Source organism: Centroberyx gerrardi, chromosome 8 (assembly GCF_048128805.1).
Source record: "Centroberyx gerrardi isolate f3 chromosome 8, fCenGer3.hap1.cur.20231027, whole genome shotgun sequence".
NCBI classification, from domain to species: Eukaryota; Metazoa; Chordata; class Actinopteri; order Beryciformes; family Berycidae; genus Centroberyx; species Centroberyx gerrardi.
Window position 1 is genome coordinate 31,206,113 of NC_136004.1, and position 18,049 is coordinate 31,224,161.

At 41.6% G+C, this 18,049-nt stretch overlaps 1 protein-coding gene across 1 annotated transcript; it reads right to left on the reverse strand.

The window, feature by feature from the left end:
• Positions 1-4,968: 4,968 nt before the first annotated feature.
• mrpl1 (mitochondrial ribosomal protein L1) lies at positions 4,969-17,884 on the reverse strand. Its single transcript, XM_071923850.2, has 9 exons — positions 17,853-17,884; positions 16,582-16,660; positions 15,888-16,155; positions 14,176-14,259; positions 13,749-13,820; positions 12,228-12,339; positions 11,070-11,170; positions 8,939-9,020; positions 4,969-5,141 (listed from the first exon to the last, which is right to left on the reverse strand). The coding sequence occupies exons 1-9, from the start codon at positions 17,881-17,883 to the stop codon at positions 5,038-5,040; spliced, it is 933 nt and encodes a 310-aa protein (XP_071779951.1). The 5' UTR covers position 17,884; the 3' UTR covers positions 4,969-5,037.
• Between the last annotated feature and the right edge of the window lie 165 nt (positions 17,885-18,049).

Genomic DNA, 18,049 nt, shown 5'->3' on the forward strand with positions numbered 1-18,049 from the left:
TCTCTCTAGCTCAAATCAAAGCAGTTCTCACATCGCATTATTGATTTCCCGATGTGCCAAAAAAAACATCAATAAACAACCAGGGGAACGTCCGGGGTGTTTGATGAAAATGACGCGCAGGAGAGCGGACTGGGCGGCGGGAGCGCACCGGCTCCGACGCGCTGCGCTCCGGCAGGAATGCGGTCCAGAAAAACCCCCTAAAAAAAGTGTCCCGTTCTCCGCGGTGACGGGCACCAAAACTCTTCCAGGAGCAGACGCAAGGTGGTTTTCTCCTCTCTCCAGCCCCCGGACGGCGGATTTAACAGCCGTAAAGCATGACGACAAGAGGAAACCGTGTAATTACAGTCCAACTTCAGAGCGCTCCCGGAGTTCAACGCTGCGGTGTTTGAAGTGACTTCTGGCGGTGCGGTCTTGTTCCTCCCCAAGCCCCACTTCTTCGTCTTCTTCTTCTTCTCCGTCTCCAGGAGGACGTCCCACCTCTCCACCCCCACCCCCCTCCCTCCGTCCCTCCCTCTCCTCCCTGCCCGGCTCTCACCTCACTCTCCGGGTGTGAATCCCTGGTTATGTATAATTATCTGAGATGATGAGGACGCTGTTCCTGAGGGATTAAAACATTAGGAGTGAATTATAGTTTTGGGGAAGAGATTGGTGGTGAATGTCAAGGAGGAGAGGATTGAAATATGTTGGAAGCAGCAGTTCAAACACGCTTACAGCTGGAGATGTGTGTTTTGCCAACAGGGAAACACAGTTCTGCTCACTGAGACACTAAAATAGATAAAACAGGTTATTCCTATAGAGGCTCACCGTGTGTCTCTGCTGCTTTATTTTATTTCTATCTCCTATGATACTGCTATAGTATTCCTATAGTGTACTATATGTACTTTATGCTATCTATTTTTTCCCTCCACAGTCTCTCTATAATATTCCTATAGTATTCCTATAGGGACTTATAGTATTTCTTGAGGTCAATAGTACATTTATAGTTACCTTATTATACTTTCTTTGGTATTTTTTCCTATGAATAATCCTAATATTCCTATAAGAGCTTATAGTGTCTGTTGTGCTCAATAGTGAATTTATAGTGACTTTATCACAGTTTGTATCCCCTTTGATAACACTATAATATTCCTATAATATCTCTATAATATTCCTATAGTATTCCTATAGCCTATAGCATATATTTCTATATGTGTAGAAGAGTATATATAGTGTATAAGATCTTATAATGTGTCTGTTGTAGTGACTTTATAGTGACTTTATCACACTATTTGTATCCCCTATGATAACACTATAATATTCCTATAGTGTGTCTGTGGTAATCAATAGTGACTTTATCATACTTAATGGTATTTTTATTGCCTATGGTATCACTTTAATATTCTTATAATATCCCTATAGGGACTTGTTGCGTGACCTATGGTACTCAATAGTGAGTTTATTGTAGGCTACTTTATGGCATTTCTACATTTTCTATGGTATCCCTATAATATTCCTATAATATTCCTATAGGGACTGTGTCTGTTGTAGTCAATAGTGAGTTTATAGTGACTTTATTGTATGGTATTTTTAGTATGATAGCCTACATTTTATTTCTATCTCCTATAGTATCACTATAATATCATGTAGGGACTTTGTGGCTCTCAGTAGTGAGTTTATAGTGACCTTATCATACTTCATGGTATTTTTATCTCCTGTAGTATTACTATAGGATTTCCAGGGGATCATATTTTATCAATAGTAGCTGCATGATATGTAAAGCACTGCTGTGATATTTGCATAGTCTCCCTCTATAAATGTATTATAGGATTACTACAGCTCTTTATATATAGCTCTTTTTCTGATTGTAATGTTAAATGAATAGGAACGCAGCGGCTGAGATTCCTCAGTGTCACATGGCAGCAACCTGATCTCCACTCAGCCCTTTTGTCCTCTGCCAGAAACAGGGATCAGAAACAGTTTTGCCTTTGAACAAGCTGCCCGCAAAGCTTTCTGCTGGAAACACTCCTGACCGGTGACACAGCGCCGAATAAAACTGTGGCTGGACTGACCTCTGACCTCCGCCTGTGATTATCATGAGGTATCAGGGCATCAGGTTATGCTTTTCCCCTTTAACCTACAGCAATTTAATGCCAAATTCCTGTGGAGTGAACCATGAATATCAGTCAAAATATTTATTTCAGCCTAAAAAGGAGAGTAAACTCTATTATGCAAATAAGAAAGTGGGTTCATCCCTGGTTACAGCCTTAGACAGGGACTCTAAAAACTTTTTGATGTCAGTAATAATAGTAAGAATAATAATAATCTGATACTTTATTAATCCCCAGTGGGAAATCCCCCAGTCAGTTGAGAAACATCAGGAGTTTTTTATAAGTATAATGTAAAGTGATACTTAATCGAAATTCCCCATTCTGTCCTAAGGAAGCCCATCAGACAGGAGTTTTTCTGTTAGATGTAACATAATACAGTTATAACTGTCTTTACTGAAGGTGGGTGTTAACCACAGTGAGAGGAGGGAAGAATACGATCAAAATAATCATCAATACGTTCTCTAATTGTGCTTATTGCCTATAAATTAGTCGAATTGAACTATTCCTCATTATGTTTGGGGACCCTGGAACCATCTCAAGGACCCCCGGAGGCCCCAGAACCTCAGATTGAGAACCACTGGCCTAAGAGTCAGTATGTTAATATAATGGACTACTTTTTGAAGCTGAACAGAAAACTCACTGAGGATAATTTATTGTTTCTACTGTTCTCGTTGCATTGTTTTTATATTCTATTTGCGTGCCTGTATTCTGTTTTCTTTCCCGCTGCTGAATCCTCTTCCTACTAATTTCCCCACAGGAATCAATAAAGTTTCACCTCATCTTAACCTTCCAGCCTGCTGGAATATCAACCCACCCAACATTATAGAGAAAGCATGGATTTATTACATTATTAATTCTGCACACACTCTTAAAAAAAAATGATTTCAACACATCGGTCTGTCTGGTTTTAGACAGCATGCACTGACAGCAGGGCTTCATACACTGGAATAATCATAATGTCGTGTTGAAAATGTGGAATCCCAAACAAAATGTGTTGAAAATGACTCAGCCCTTTTTTTCGTGAGTGGTGAAACAAAGTTGCGTCGGCTTGTTTGAGAGGAAAGGTTGAACTCTGAGGGTGTGGAGAGAATCTGCAATGGGTTTAAACTACTGAAAACACCAAGACATTAGAAACAAGTTTGAATTAAAGCAACAACAAGCCGGCTGTAGCTCCAGGATCCAACAGTGAAATAGAGGAACAACAGGTAGAGGAACCAAGTGCAGGGTTCCCACACTCACTTTGGACACATTTAAGGACTTTTCAATGGCTTTAAAGGTCGTTTGGTGAAATTCAAAGACTCAAAATTGTCATATTTTGGGGTAAGACATCATAGAAGTCAAGAAATCCTGGTGAAATCCATTTTAAAACTGCTGCTGCTGTATCAAAACACAAACCTCCATCAGGGTTTTCCTCAGGATGTGAAGTGTCGATCCAGAGAGCTGAGGCATACTGATGGATTCGGGTGTTCAATTTTAATTTTAAAGAAAAAAAAATTAATAAAAAGTATCTTCAAGGCCATCCATGCATTTGTCAAAAACTTGTAAGGACTCATTTGATCTAACTTTCAATGCCCATAGGAAGCAAGTAGAGACGATCACAAGTTGGCTTACGGAATATGAAAAACTAAATTTCTAACTTACAAATCAATAAACATGTAAATCTTTGGAATGAATACCAATTTTCTCATTAAATTTGTATGAAATGAATGAAAGTATATGAAATCAGAGTATTTGTAGCCTCCAGGCTTCTGACAATCATTATTCAAGTAAAGTTAAAAAGTAAAAAAAATGGGAAAATAAAACTTTTCATTTGGTGTCAGAGACAGACAGGCATCAATTCATTTCAAGGGGGGGGTCACAGTGATCTGAGCTGTGTCCACACTGCCACCTGCTGTTCAGAGGGTGTTGCTGCACCCGAGGAGGAAAACTTCACAACACTCAGGAGCGGCTGTAACTAATGAACCATGAAGGTGAAGGTGAAGTAGTGTGACTAGGAAGCAGCAACACATGAGTAGGCATCAGGATGGGGAAACTGCAAACTGTCAATTTAGATTAGAAGTTAAATTATGAAGTCTGTCTGCTCTACCAGCCGCTCTGCCATCATTCTCATGCAGGTGAACTGAAGACTCTTAAATCGTCAATAGGCTTGAGCACGTTTGTGTGTAGTACAGTATGATGTAGTGTATGTGTATGTAGTATGTATATGGTATGTTAAGCCTTTTGAGACACGCTTGTGATGAACATAAAATGACTTGACAGCTGGCACAATGTTTCATAAAGTCGAATATAAGAGTTTTTAAAATGCGAGTTACACCTGAATACAAGACCAACATTGTCTCTAGAACAATATTGATTCACAGCAGAAACACAGCAGACACAGAAACAAGGACATTTTTAAGACTAAAACTGAATTCAAGCCTGTTTTCAGCAGTATTCAAGGACTTTTGAGGCTTTATATTAAAGACATTTTGCAGGTTATCTGCAGGTTTCAGAAAGCTTTTTCAAGACCTTTTCCATGCTGCCTGGAATAGAACTGAAGATCAATTTAAAAAACCAAAAGTAAAGAATCAAAGCGGTCGAAACCAGCCTGTTTCTGACTGAACAGCTAATCAAACTTCTCAATCTATAAATGGGCAGAATAAGAAAAAGAACAGCAAATTAATTAAGTGACATGAAGTCCAACTGTGTTTAGTAAAGCTGACAGGATGCAGATTGTTCTACTAACCTGTCTGACTGTATGCATCTAAGCAACCCGTCATTACACAGTGAATAAAATAAGACCTCTAATAGATTTAAGACATTTAATTTTTCATTTAATTTGATTTAATTCATCCTCCTTTTACACTGATAGGAAACTCTGCTCAGAAGAACTCAAACCAAACTCGGTACAATATTTTATTCAACACGGCGATTATATACATGAACACATCTTCAATATGAAAGTGTGAGCTCATTCTTCCTTCTCCTCCTCTGGTTTGGACAAAACTTCTTCGCTTTTGAACCACAGAGATTCACTGGTCTGACTGGAGATGACGGCCCGCTCGATGAAATGACCTGAGGTGGAGGAAGAGGAGGAGGAGGAGGAGGGAGAGAAGGAGGAGGAGGAGGAGGAGGAAGAGAAGGAGAAACAGAATAGTCAGTAACATCCAGATAAGTTTAGTAAACATACAGTATCTTCACATAATTTCAGTGACTGTGATGAAATTTGACCCGTACAAATCTATCATACCATCATAACATTAATATGGGTGCTGACTGACTGAATTTGATGATTAAATACAAAGGAATTGGTTTAAAACAGTATTTCTACCTATTCAAAATCTCACGCTTTTATTTTGAAGGCTAAACGGCCAAACCGGAAGTCTTGTTTCTGCTAATTGGAGCTAATCGAGGCCGGGGTGCTGCACACGTGACATATTTTGAAATAACAGTGTTGATTTCAGCTAAATAATGGTGTAAATGTCTTTTCAAGTCACTTTGGGATCTGTTGGCTTCCAGAGACTTGGATTATCCTGTGAGAGCTGCATGGAGACATTTTATGGTTATTTCCCGTTATTTTTTTGAAGTCTGAAGACAGGTCTCCAGCTACTTCAGTTGTTTTGGAGAAGACTGCTACAGACTTCAGCTGCAGTATGGACTAAGAAACTTTACCCGATTTTCTACTGGCATGGGGTTGAGTAGATAACGACTGAATTTTCATTTTTGGGTGAACTATTCCTTTAAGGCAGAGTGACCCACCACCCCAATTCAATGGTACAGAAACTCTGGGAGACATTACTGCCTTTAAATCAAGAATTAATTTACAAAAAAAAGAAAAAACTTTACCGAACAATTAAACGAAGAAATAAAACAAGCAAAGAAAAAAAATGTCATTGCAGTTTTCATGTAGCTGTGTTCAGGGAGGAACCTGCATCATGTCGGAGGTGGAAAACACTGACTGATCAATATCCGATATTCAATAAAAGGCCAATTATCTCCCTGATACATCAGTCTCAGCCGAGCAGAAACCTGATCTCTATACAAGCCTGACTGTCTGCAGGAACTGATGTTAAACAGCAGTTCTCTCCCTGCATCTGGACTATTTTAATTTATTCCATTTCCCCTACTTATTATTTTACTTCCCTTAATGACTTATTCATGCATATTGTTATTTTGGTTTCATTCTCCTTGTCGTCATTTGGTTTCTGTTGCCTGTTTCTCCATCGTCTCTATTTGTCAGCGTTTTTCCTTCTTTTTCTTTTGGCATGAAAACTTCTCATAAGCCCCCCAGGGTTTCTTCTCCTTCTTCTTCTTCTTCTTCTTCTCACCCACACAGAATGCTCTTCCACTCTTTTTCTTTTCCTCCAGTTTTTAGCATTAGTATGTGCAAAGTTTCCTCTCATTCTGCCCATTCTGCAGCCATTAACTTCTGCTGAAAACGCATTACTGTGACTGAACAGAAAAACGTGTCAAGGACGTTCAAACGACTCCCGCTGCGACACCAAACCCCTTAACTTGATCCCTGAAATGCCCTTAATTACATAAACATTAAATTATCCATTGAAAATAACATCGTTTTAAGAAAGTAAAGTTCGTGTCATGGGTTTTTAAGGGATTTATTCATGGGTGGATTTACAGAGACACTAGTAATTAAGGGATTTTTCATGCCTTTTATGCAGGTTTACAGGTTATTAATGAGTTATTAAGGGAAAGTTTCTCTCTGCCTGAATTTTACATTAAATTAGAAAGTAAGGAGTCTGATTTTTCATGAATTAAAGGGTGAATTAATGTAAATGTAAGGTTATTTTAAGGGATTACTGAGTCCTGCTTTTCACGCAGCGAATTCAAGCAAACACAAAGTATTCCAGATATTCAGCTCATCTGATCTGAGGTAATTAAATCATCTCTCTGGCGTTGGGAGTCGACCCGCCGCGTGACGCTCGCTGGCACCGGATCAGAGGCGGCTCTTTGCTGACAGAGTTCAGAAACGCCCGGGTGGCTTCGCCGCCGAATCCCGAGCGAGGGACGGAGCGAGCCGCTTCAAACGAACAGCCGCCGCGGCGTGAAGGACGTCCTGCGGCGCTGAGCGGGCCGAGCGCGGCGTCGACACCTCCGGGGTCAGAGGTCACGCTCCCACCGGGGGGCGTCCGCGCTAAAAATGTACGTGGTGCTGTAAGCGCTCAGTATGAGAGCGATGACACACACAGTTGGTTTTCTTTGGTCCAAACCAGAGTTGAAAAGTTCACGTTACATTTTTGTATTTGGTTCGTTTAGGTTCACACTGACCGATTACAGGCGAACCAGAGCTTGTAATCTAAAGTCACATGACTCACAAGTCGCTCGTTTATTGGACAGAGGTTTGGTCGCCTGTCATCCTGCAGGTTAAAGATTTTGGCGGCAGGGAGGAAGTTAAGTTTATCTAATATGATGGACTTGTCTGTCTCTTCTTCTGTGGTGTTCATACCAGTTAAGAACACATGAAGAAGCAGCTGAATATGAGCATCAGTCCAGACTTCATTTTGTTCTGCTCGGCTTTCCAAGCATGAGGAACCTGCATCCGTCTCCTTCTACCCATAATCCCTTGCGTTTTGGGGTGGTTTCCTGTAGTTGGTTGGATTAACGAACCGCACCGCAGTTCTCTTGTTAGAGGACTGAGACTCTCTCGTTATTCGGTGCCACCAGAGTTCAAAGGTCACTGTTCTCACCTGGTGAACTGAACTAAAGGAGGAAACACTGCAGAGTTTGACTAACTGTTCAGAACCTGCTTGATGTGAACGCAGCCTAAATGAGCGTCTCCCACAGGTTTGCAGTTTACTTCAGCGGTGACATTTCATTTAGCGAGCTCAGTATCAATTACTTTTTCAGTTGCTCAAGTCTCTCACTCGGGTGTAACCTAATGAGGCTACATTAGCTCACCATTACACCCCCATCCTGTTATCGCCTGTGTTGTGAAGCAAATGTAATTTACAGCTGATTACAAACAGTTCACCTCCTCAACACATAGCGGAGGCTACGCTTCTCACTTTGCCTCCGTTCAGTTTGCGTCGGCACAGGAAGAAGCAACGATCGTCTGACCGAAACCATCCGCTGCCAATGATGATAGCACAGTTTCATTCAGTGTTTGAATGCATTAAAGCTTGTTTTTTGAAAGCTACACTGACGAGAAAGGCCCGGGAATTGAAGGCCAGTTTCATGCATCACAGCACCAAAATGAATCTGAAACCAAAATTTACTTGGGCAGCTGTTAATTTACCGGACGGGGTAATAACTGCATCCCCTCCTGCCCATGTCAGTCACTTCTTACCCCTTCTCTTCAGCAACATTTGGATGAGAACATGGGGGGTTTTTCAGTCAATAACCTCTGATAAAATTCCCAAATCTGGAACTACATGAACCTGCTGGCTGAGGATCAAATCCCAAACGCTTTCTCTCCTGCGTTTCCCCTATTCTGTCTCCTCTCTGCTCTTCTGTCTAAACACATAACAATACTAAAACCAGGAAGGGAAATTAAAACCAGCCATCAGACAAATGCTGGCAAATCTTAAAAGCTTTTCCTCTCTAACAGCCACTTTGGCAAATAAACAACTATTAACAAACAGTGTGCTCCTCTATGCTAAAAAGCTTATTTAGCTGGTAAAACTGTCAAAGAGGATATTTGGCAATCCATCAAAAAAAACTTCCTGCTCTGAGCTCAACCAATGAGAAACCATGAAAAGTCTGTTCTCTCTCCTTTTTATTAGCCTAGACAAGACATTTCAGACAGTTTAGCTACAAACATCTTTTATATTTCAACTGAAGTGTAATTATGTTAACTGCACAGTCCCTGTCAAATAAACTACTAAATAAATAAATAGATAGTGTGTAGGACGAACCCATGCTGGCGGGCCGGTGGGAGCACACGTCCGTCACGACAGTCTGCAGGTTGGCGAAGATGTTTTCATTCGGCATGTCGAGCTGAAGAGAGACAAGACAACCATCAGTCACAGTCACATCAAATCCTACAGACAAATCATTTATTTTAATGCTATAATAAAATATCTTTTGTCCCTCCAGATTCATTTGTGTCACCTCTATAGATTCTTTTATCCGCTTTTTTCATCATTTAAACAAATAACACCTCGAACTTCCGAAATTGGCCAGCGGTCATAACGACCGAAAAAATTGCAGTGAGGCAAAAATATTTTCTATTGATTTTGCATAATAGTTGGGAGCACTCTGTCGATATTATGCAGCTACAATAATTCAAAGTGCAGATTAAGCTGCGCAGAGCATTTCAGAAAGTGTGACTAGGCACCTTTTATATTATGAATATGCTTTGGTGCAGACAGCCAATACAGTTCAATGGTGTAAACATTTCATTCCCCTAAAGGAGCCTCTGATCTGACACTGTGCTGCAGTGCTTTGAGATGAGAGAGCGTCCTGTAAGCAGAAGGCCACAGGTTTGATCTCCACATCAGTCACAACATCTGTCAACGTTACACACTCCACATCAGCAACACATGCAACAACGCAAAGGTGTGTTTCTCGTGTTCTTGCATAGTAAAATGTGTCAGCCAACATTTGTAAGAAACTGGGAGAGATAACGAGATTTATTTTATGTTCTATTGTCCGGCAGATGTTGATCTAAGAAATGTGTTGTATAGCAAAATGACTGTTTTTATGAATTTCCTTTGGCTACATGATTATGAAAAACTTGTGTTTTACAAAGGGCAGCTTCCATATTGCTCACTTGCTCACAGGGAAAAACGGCAGGATATTTTGTTTGTGTGATATCTGAGTTTCCTCAATCTTCTTCCTTTATTATGTTGAACACCCATGTAACTAAGTGATAGTGTCATGTCAGTCCATGTGGGCCGGGCAGCTTGTGTGCATGACACTTCAATAAACTAATCAATCATGTAACACTATGGCGATGGAGACATATCACTGATCCACTGAATGTAACTGTACTTAACATTGCACATTCGGTATCTGTACATGACGCACTGCACACATTTTTTATTTTTTTTATTATTGTATATATTCTTTACATTTTTCTTATTATTATTAGATTTTATGTTGACACCTGCACCGAGAGAAATTCCTTGTGCATTGTACTTGGCGAGTAAAAAAAAGTTCTGATTCTGAGAATGTATAAAAGTAAATGCAGCGTTACCTCGGACAGAGCTTTATGAAGCTGCTGGACGTGTGTGTGTGTGTGTGTGTGTGTGTGTGTGTGTGTGTGCTATGTAAGCAGACCGCTGTTACAGGTCAAGAACTTGCGTTAGCGTATGTATGCGTTGTGTGGAGTATGTGTATGGTATGTGTGGAGTATGGTCTAAGGTTTTCTTGAGCAAAACACTTAACATTTAACCGCTCCTGGCTGCCCCTCCACTGCAACAACCTCTGGTGAAATGTGAAGATGTTCTGGTGTATCAGAGAAGGATGTGAAGAAACTCATTAATCTGTAACTCCCTTGTGTGTAGAAAGGCGACTGAGGGCTCCCAATTTTAAAATAAAAACGTTCCTCATCCTCAGGCTGTCATGTGTTTGGACAAAACTCAGGAAAGCAGCGGCTGTTAAAGTGAGGTCACACACGCCTGTCGGGTATAAGGATCATGATTGGACGAATACATCAGGGACCGGCGACGGACTGAAGCCATCACCGGTGGAAATTCCCTTGATGATTTTTGCCGATTTAAAATGACCTTGATCTTCGGCAATGTGAAATGTCACCTACGATGCTCAAGTTGATTTAAAATGTTTAAAACACAACCGACGTTTCCCAGAGTTTCCCTCAGACTCTGCTGGTTTTGTCCCGTTTGACCGTCTTGTGTTATCGCTTCCTTTTGGGAACGCGCCGCCGCCTCGTACTGCTTCATCAGTTTGTTTTCTTCACTGTAAAGACTTGTACTCAAACTTCACACGTCAAAATGCCTCTTCCTTGTGCATTTAAAAGCTACATTCAATCGGTTTGGTTGACAGGAGGATGTATTGTACACTGTCGGACGCTGCCTGACGTACCGTGGCTATTTGGGTTCGGATGTAGCAGTCGCTCTCCACCAGGTACTCATGACCCGTCGTAAACAACTGAAGCATCTTGGGAATGTTCACACCGACCGAACCTGTGAGAGAGGGAGAGAGAGAGAGACAGAGTGTGAGAGAGAGAGAGAGAGACAGCACTGATGTCTTTAGTCATGAATAAATTTATGTTTTAAGCATTTACGGTGTTTGTCATCCTGAACGACTTCCATTGAGTGCAACAGTAGAATAGACATCAGTTGCTAGATCACCAATATTACAGGCGATCAATACTAATGATGGAAACAGTCAAAGCCGCAGCACCTTGACAGCAGATGCAACTAAATGTTCCTGTGACCCTACAGTGATCATGCAAGATACAAAAATGCTAGAAAATAAAATAAGAGAAACAGTTAACTTTGCGCAGATTGCTATAACACAATAATGATTTTATATTTGTGAATGAAACTGGGTTTTGATTCATAACAACGCTTCACAATTTGAGCTGATTTATCCTTTAATCCTCTTCAAGAAGAGCTGCAGATGAAAGGGAGATTAGGATGAGGAGAAGAGGATGCACCCTAAAAAGTAAAAGGGCTTTGAGGAAAATTTTAGGGTTTTTCACATTCCAACCACTGGGGAACCCCAGAAGGTTCCTCGAGGAACTTCTTCACAACAACATGTTCATGAACCATGAAGGCACTTCCACAAACCTCTAACATATGCAGGTTCTTCAAGGAAGCCTACAGGAATATTGTTTCTAGACAGGAACCCTAAGGTGCTCTTTTTTTTTTTGTATATACTATATGTATATACAGTATATGTGTGTGTATTTGTACAATTTGTACTGTTGTCCTATGTTTAAGTTTTGTTTTTATGTGAAGCACATTGAGTTTCCCTGTGTGGAAATGTGCTATATAAATAAACTTTTACTTAATAACTTTTACTTATTGGCTTCCCTTAGATCCAAGATGAAGCCCCAGATTTTTGAGTGTATAGTTTGGACTTTTCCTGAGGTTTGTGTCATGCATCCATGTGTTATACACATGCGTATCATCACTAATTAACTCCTAGTTTTTCAGAGTGTTTTTTAGAGTGTCAGTTTAATCTGGGGCAAACACAGTAGCTGACAAACAAAAAGGGACAGGGCCTTCAGCTTACCTCTCTTGCTCTTGGGAAACTTCTTCCTCAGTTTGTTTTTCAGAGGCACGAGTTTAGGAAGCATATCTGGCACCGCCACATAGAAGTCTGCTGATATCTCATCATCTAAGATCTGGAGTAGAAGAGATCAGATCAGATTAAACTTTCATGATTCCTGTGGGGAACTGGGTCGTCACAGCAGCAGAGAATGAGCTGCAGATAAGAATTAGACAGAGACAGAGAGCACTGGAGATGATACAAGTAGTTATAACAACTGAACATACAGTATTGAAGATTTACAGAGTGAAAACATGCACAGGCAAAGGGCGAAATTATAGAAACTAGAAGGCACTCAGAGCACAAACGTCCACCGATGCTGAACAATTCTCCAACTTGCAAAGCTGCAGCCTCCATTGATGTTTGTTTATCGTTTGTCTTTGATTTTCCCACAAAATAGTATGCGAGTGCAGTTCTGTTTAGCAGCCGACTTGGAAGTCCCAGATGTCGGACCTTCCCACCAGCATGTGAACGCAGCATAACAGTTATAACTAAAAACATTAATTGTCTAATGGTGGAAATCCCAGATCAGCACCAAATCCATTTACCCACAGTTTGCTGTCTTGAACTTGATAAGGCTCTACAGGTGTGATGATGTTGAGTGTTTGGTGCAAATACAACTCAAGCCAACCTTTCATACATTTCAATAAACAAAAACAGAACTTTGCAAATTCAAGCAAAATCTAAATAAATGTTACGACACGGCTGAGAACTGTGTCTCTTCTACTACGATCTCTCCTGATTCCATTAGTTGCATTTATCCTATTAACTGTCTTGGGTAACACAGGCAGCCACTGGGTGGCACCATTCATTATGCTTAAAATTTACAGAAAGACAAAGCAAACAGACAACTGGCTCGAACACTAATGGGTAGAGTCATGGAGAGAGTCGCAGAGCCAATTAATTCAAACTCAAAATCTGGACGCTCTCCTCTGCCTCAACACCAAACAAGCTCTTCAAGTTACTTTTTTATGGTTTGGCTTTTAACTGATTTTACATTTGTGAATTTGTTTTTGTCTGTTTTTCTTTGTAAAGCACTTTGTAAACTGCTTTTTGAAAAGTGCTATATAAATAAAGCTTATATCACCAAGGTGTCTTAGAACAAGGCATTTAAAGCCCCCAAATATATGTGTTGTATGTACTTCTGCATATGGTGATATGGTGTGTATAGTGTATATTTGTATAATTGTATAGATTGACATGCAGTATTTTATCCAGGGAGTAGCCAGAGCACAAGTGTTTCATTGCATTGGAATGTTTTTAATGCATATGACAATAAACTACTTGAACTTGAACTGCACCACCAGCATCAGACTGTGTTGTACTGGGCAGCTCCCAGTCTGAATGTGTTCAACTGTGTGAATTTGAAGCAGGGTGATGCTGAGAAACAGCATGCACTCTCAGCAAATCTTCCCTGGAAAAATAAATGTTGGGGGGAAAAAAGTAAACTTCCTAACCGCAGTGTAACTTGGTTCAGCAGCTCACCTTCTGTACGAGTTCCGCTCCTCCGACAAACACGGCCCCGTTCTCCTGGGCGACTTGAGCTTGATTAGCATTCTGCAGAGAAAAGCAGAGACGACGTTACTCATTTAGGTCTGATGGGGGCGTGTCAAGAGTCCGGCAGACCCAACCGGTGTCGTTCATTACGGTTGTTAACGTGCAGGTGTGAGTTACGGCCCGTGACCCGCACCGCTCGGCAGGAATTTTAAGCAGAATCTGCCGGTACGTCTCCGTGATGAAGACAGATACTGACTGACAAGCTGACAAATAAAAGGTGTCGGCGTTGCACATCTGCAAGACGTCCAGACGTAATTAAAACAATGCATCAACAAACCGACAATCAATTGGCTATGAAATTAAAATTCAGTGATGCCGACAGGGAGGGAAGGTGAGGTAAAAAAAACAAGATTACCTCGGTGAAAACTAAAACTTTGTTCAGCTCTGTCTTGAAGGGGTGCAGCAGGTGCACCGTGCTGACGAACGGGTCCACTCTTTTCTGCAAGGGGAGAAGCCAGTTATCAATAAACAGCAGACAAAAGAGAACAGATTTGGGTGGAAAAAAATAAAAAATAAAGAATGAAGATATAAAAAAAAACAAAAAAACACATCCACAATCTTAGGCATGTCACTCATACATGGCTAGACCGAGCTCGTTTAATCAAGTATTAAATTTATTCCGCCACCGGTTTAATTTTTCATTTCCCAGGAGTGTTCTTAATTCATTATGCATCGCAACATCGGTTTTGCATACTGAGCATGGAGGCACGGCGGTGTGTTCTGCACACACAGCGGAGAGAGAGAGACCGGTCTGGGAGGCGAGCCGGTCTCTCTCATGTGGAACGTGCGGCTGTCAGAGGAACGCTGTGATCCGAGCTCGGGAAACAAACCGGCTGCTGAGGTTTTTATTCTTTGCTGCTGTATTTAGCCAATTAATCAAAACTGCTCATGTTGAAATGCAAAGTAGCAAAATATCCCGCAGGTTTGCAGAGGCGAGGTGTGATGTGATGGTTACAGCCAGGGTGGGAAATTACCATCAGCCAACTGCTGCCAAATGATAACTGTTAAGCAAGTTTGACTGGTAACTGACTCTCCACCAGACACTTTGGCAGCTGATCAGCTTTTATCAGGACGTCCTGTCCTATTCTGAGAGTCTAGCCGGCTGCTAAATAGTGACAGTGGCTGGTGATTTTCAAGACGCACAAGTGGTTACAGCCCCCATTTTGGTGAGCGAGACCTGTTTTCCCCTCAGTCGAGTTCAAATCTCCTCCCTGAGTTCTGCTTACAGCGCTGTGATCCAGAATTTAGGAAGAAAAACTTTTCCACCCACTGGACAGCGGCTGGTCCATCCTAAACTCACCAGACAGTTTAACCAGCCAATCATGATGTTTAGAAGAGAATGAGGCCTCCCAGTGACGGCTGGCTACCTGCCAAACTACCAGCCTATTTCACCCATTGTTCAAAATGGAGAATGGATTCATCTACAAGCAAATAAATATTTTACCATCCAGAATATTGTTTGAGAGCAGAACCAACAAAGGTTGACAATTAACGACCAAAATGGCCAAAAACACTTGACAACGTACTTTTTTATCTGTCAGCATTTAACCGGTGTTCATTTCGCACCCAGAATTTCGAAGCCATCCTCTTCTAGTCAAAGCTGCTAAAACATGTCGTCCCCTGAGAATGATGCAGACCGCCTCTGGGCCAATCAGTGACAAGTACATCACCTTTGTTTTGTAGCGCCCCCCCCCCCCCCCCCCTTGGGCCAATCAGTGTAATTTTGAAAATGCTGGAACAGAGCGGTGAGATACGCTGCGTCCCAGAGTTTTTGTCAAAATGGGATGACTGGAGTCTGAGATATTGCGTGACACATGGAGGGATGAAAGAACGATGTGGCATCATTCCCCCAACTTTCATCAAAACTTTTTATCAAAACTCGAACAGCGTGAGATATTGTGTGAACGAAAGAACGAACACACGGAGACCGATTCAAAATTAAATTCAGGGTGGGTGGAGTAAAGTCCAGAGTCCAGTTTTAACCACATATGGCTTCCACGGATAACAAGCATCACCTCAAATTTCTTTAGCTGGAGAACTACAGCTCTGTGGCGTTGATGCGATTACCTTCTTCTCCAGCTTCATGTCCAGCCTCAGGTCGATGTAGACGGGCTGATGGAGGGGAGTGAAGTCCAGCGCCTGGAAGCTCTTCAGCAGCTCGATGGCGTCCGCCGCGCCGTACGTCGTCCTGGGATAGAACCGCCTGACGTACACGTCGTCCACCGGCGCCCAGGCCGTCTTGCCGTAGGGCTTGTGTCTGTCTTTGTCATCGATGACCCTCCTCTCTCTCTTCACCTCCTTCGGCGCTTCCTCTTTCTTGTCTTTCTTCTGCGCCCTGACAGCGGGGGGAAACGACAAGGGAAAAGTTTAACTGAGAAAAACAGATGATTACGATGATCCTCATGATCGTAGGGCTGGGCGATATGTGAGAAATCAATATCTCACGTATGCAAAATCACATGTTTAACAATCAAATCAATGTTCATCCGATTAAACCGAAACTTTTCAAGTTTTCAAACAATATTCCTACTATACCTCATTTTGTGAGAGTTTTTAAATAAAATTAGCTTGTCATCATCAGTTCAGACAGCAGAATTGTGTGTCTTGATATCCCAAAATCACCAACTCATCACGATACGATTCCACTGAAAGACGATAAACGATAATATGGAATTATCGCCCAGCCCTATATGATCGTGATGCTGATTTCAACCGTATCGCCCAGCTCTAGCTTTAGTAAACGGAGGCTTGGTCAACTCACTTGACGGCTGCAAAGGTCCTGACAGGCAGATTCCTGGGCACAGCACCAGCGTTCAGTAGCTGCCTCTGACAGCCTAACACTGGAGGAGGGGGTGGGGGGTGGGGGGGGGGTTGAATATGAAATGAAAACAAACAGACACAGGATAAGGATGACGACCACACTGACAGATGCTGTTCTCTCTTTCTGCAGGAGAGAACATCAAACATCAAACTGCATGCCAAAACTTCAGACTTTTTCCACACTTCAATTTAGCATAAATCCAATCCACCAAGAAGTACCTGTTTATTCCACCAAAAGATGCTGTGAGAGGTGGTAGCAAACATTGTGAAGCAGTTTTAACCTGATTTAAATAAGCGCTGATTGGTGGATTGGACTTAGAGTGACCATAATGATTTAGAGACAGACTTATGCATGTTTTACAGTGAAGTAAACATTAAATTGCCAGATTTCTGCATGGTGTTTAACATTATGTTCTCTCCCATACAGAGAGCAGCATGTTTTGGAGCTGATCCCTACCTAACTGTAGCAGATTGCAGTGAACGTTTGGCCTATTTGCAAAAGATTTGACTAATTTGCTCATGTTTGCCTATGGAGGCAAATCTGCTGCAAGCCTTCAAGCCTGTGTCAATGTTAACTTATCCAATTTGTCATTTAATTACCTGTCAGTTGGGTAACTTCTATTGTGTGTGAGAATGTGTGTGTGTGGAATACATGCATAGAACATGACTTAAAACCTTTTCTAAATCATTATTTGCCACTCTTCAAATCGGCATACAAATGATCCACCAAGCAATACTTTATTTACATCAAATGCCAACCTTTAAGAGCTCGTTCACGCTGTTCGCCACCGCCCACCACGGTGTATTTTGTTTGAAGGCGACTGGGGGAACCGATCGTAAAAAGTGACATTTTATTTAAGTACCAGCTGCTTAGTATATGGGATCTTTGCCGAATTAAAGAGTGGGTCCTAGCATTTCAGAAAAGGTCTTAAGTCTTGTTGCCCCAGGTGTGCAATTTGTCAATAAGAAAGGCAACATTAAACTGACAGATTTAACAACGGAGTTTGGCGTGTGACACTGTTACCATACAAGAGAGCTTGCTGAGGCACAGCTAGCCAGCTAACCGGCTCTACCGTTAATTTAACCGTTTCGTCGTGTCTGACAAGCAGAGTAGAAGCCACGAAGCGCCGACATGCACGTCTCTTAGCAACGATGTGACCTGCATCTTTACTGTCACTCTGAAGAAAATAAATTAGACAAAATGGGACTGACCTTTCAACACAGTCCTCGTGCAAGTTGCCATGTTTGCAAATTAATACCGTTGGTCCGTGTGAAAACAACGAAAGGTAAAAACAGTTCCGCCTGAAATCAGGGTCTCTTGTATGGAGAGAACATTACGCTACATTTCACTAAAAAACAGTCAATCTAATGTGGCCTTGCTTATCGGCAAACGTACAAATATCGTATAA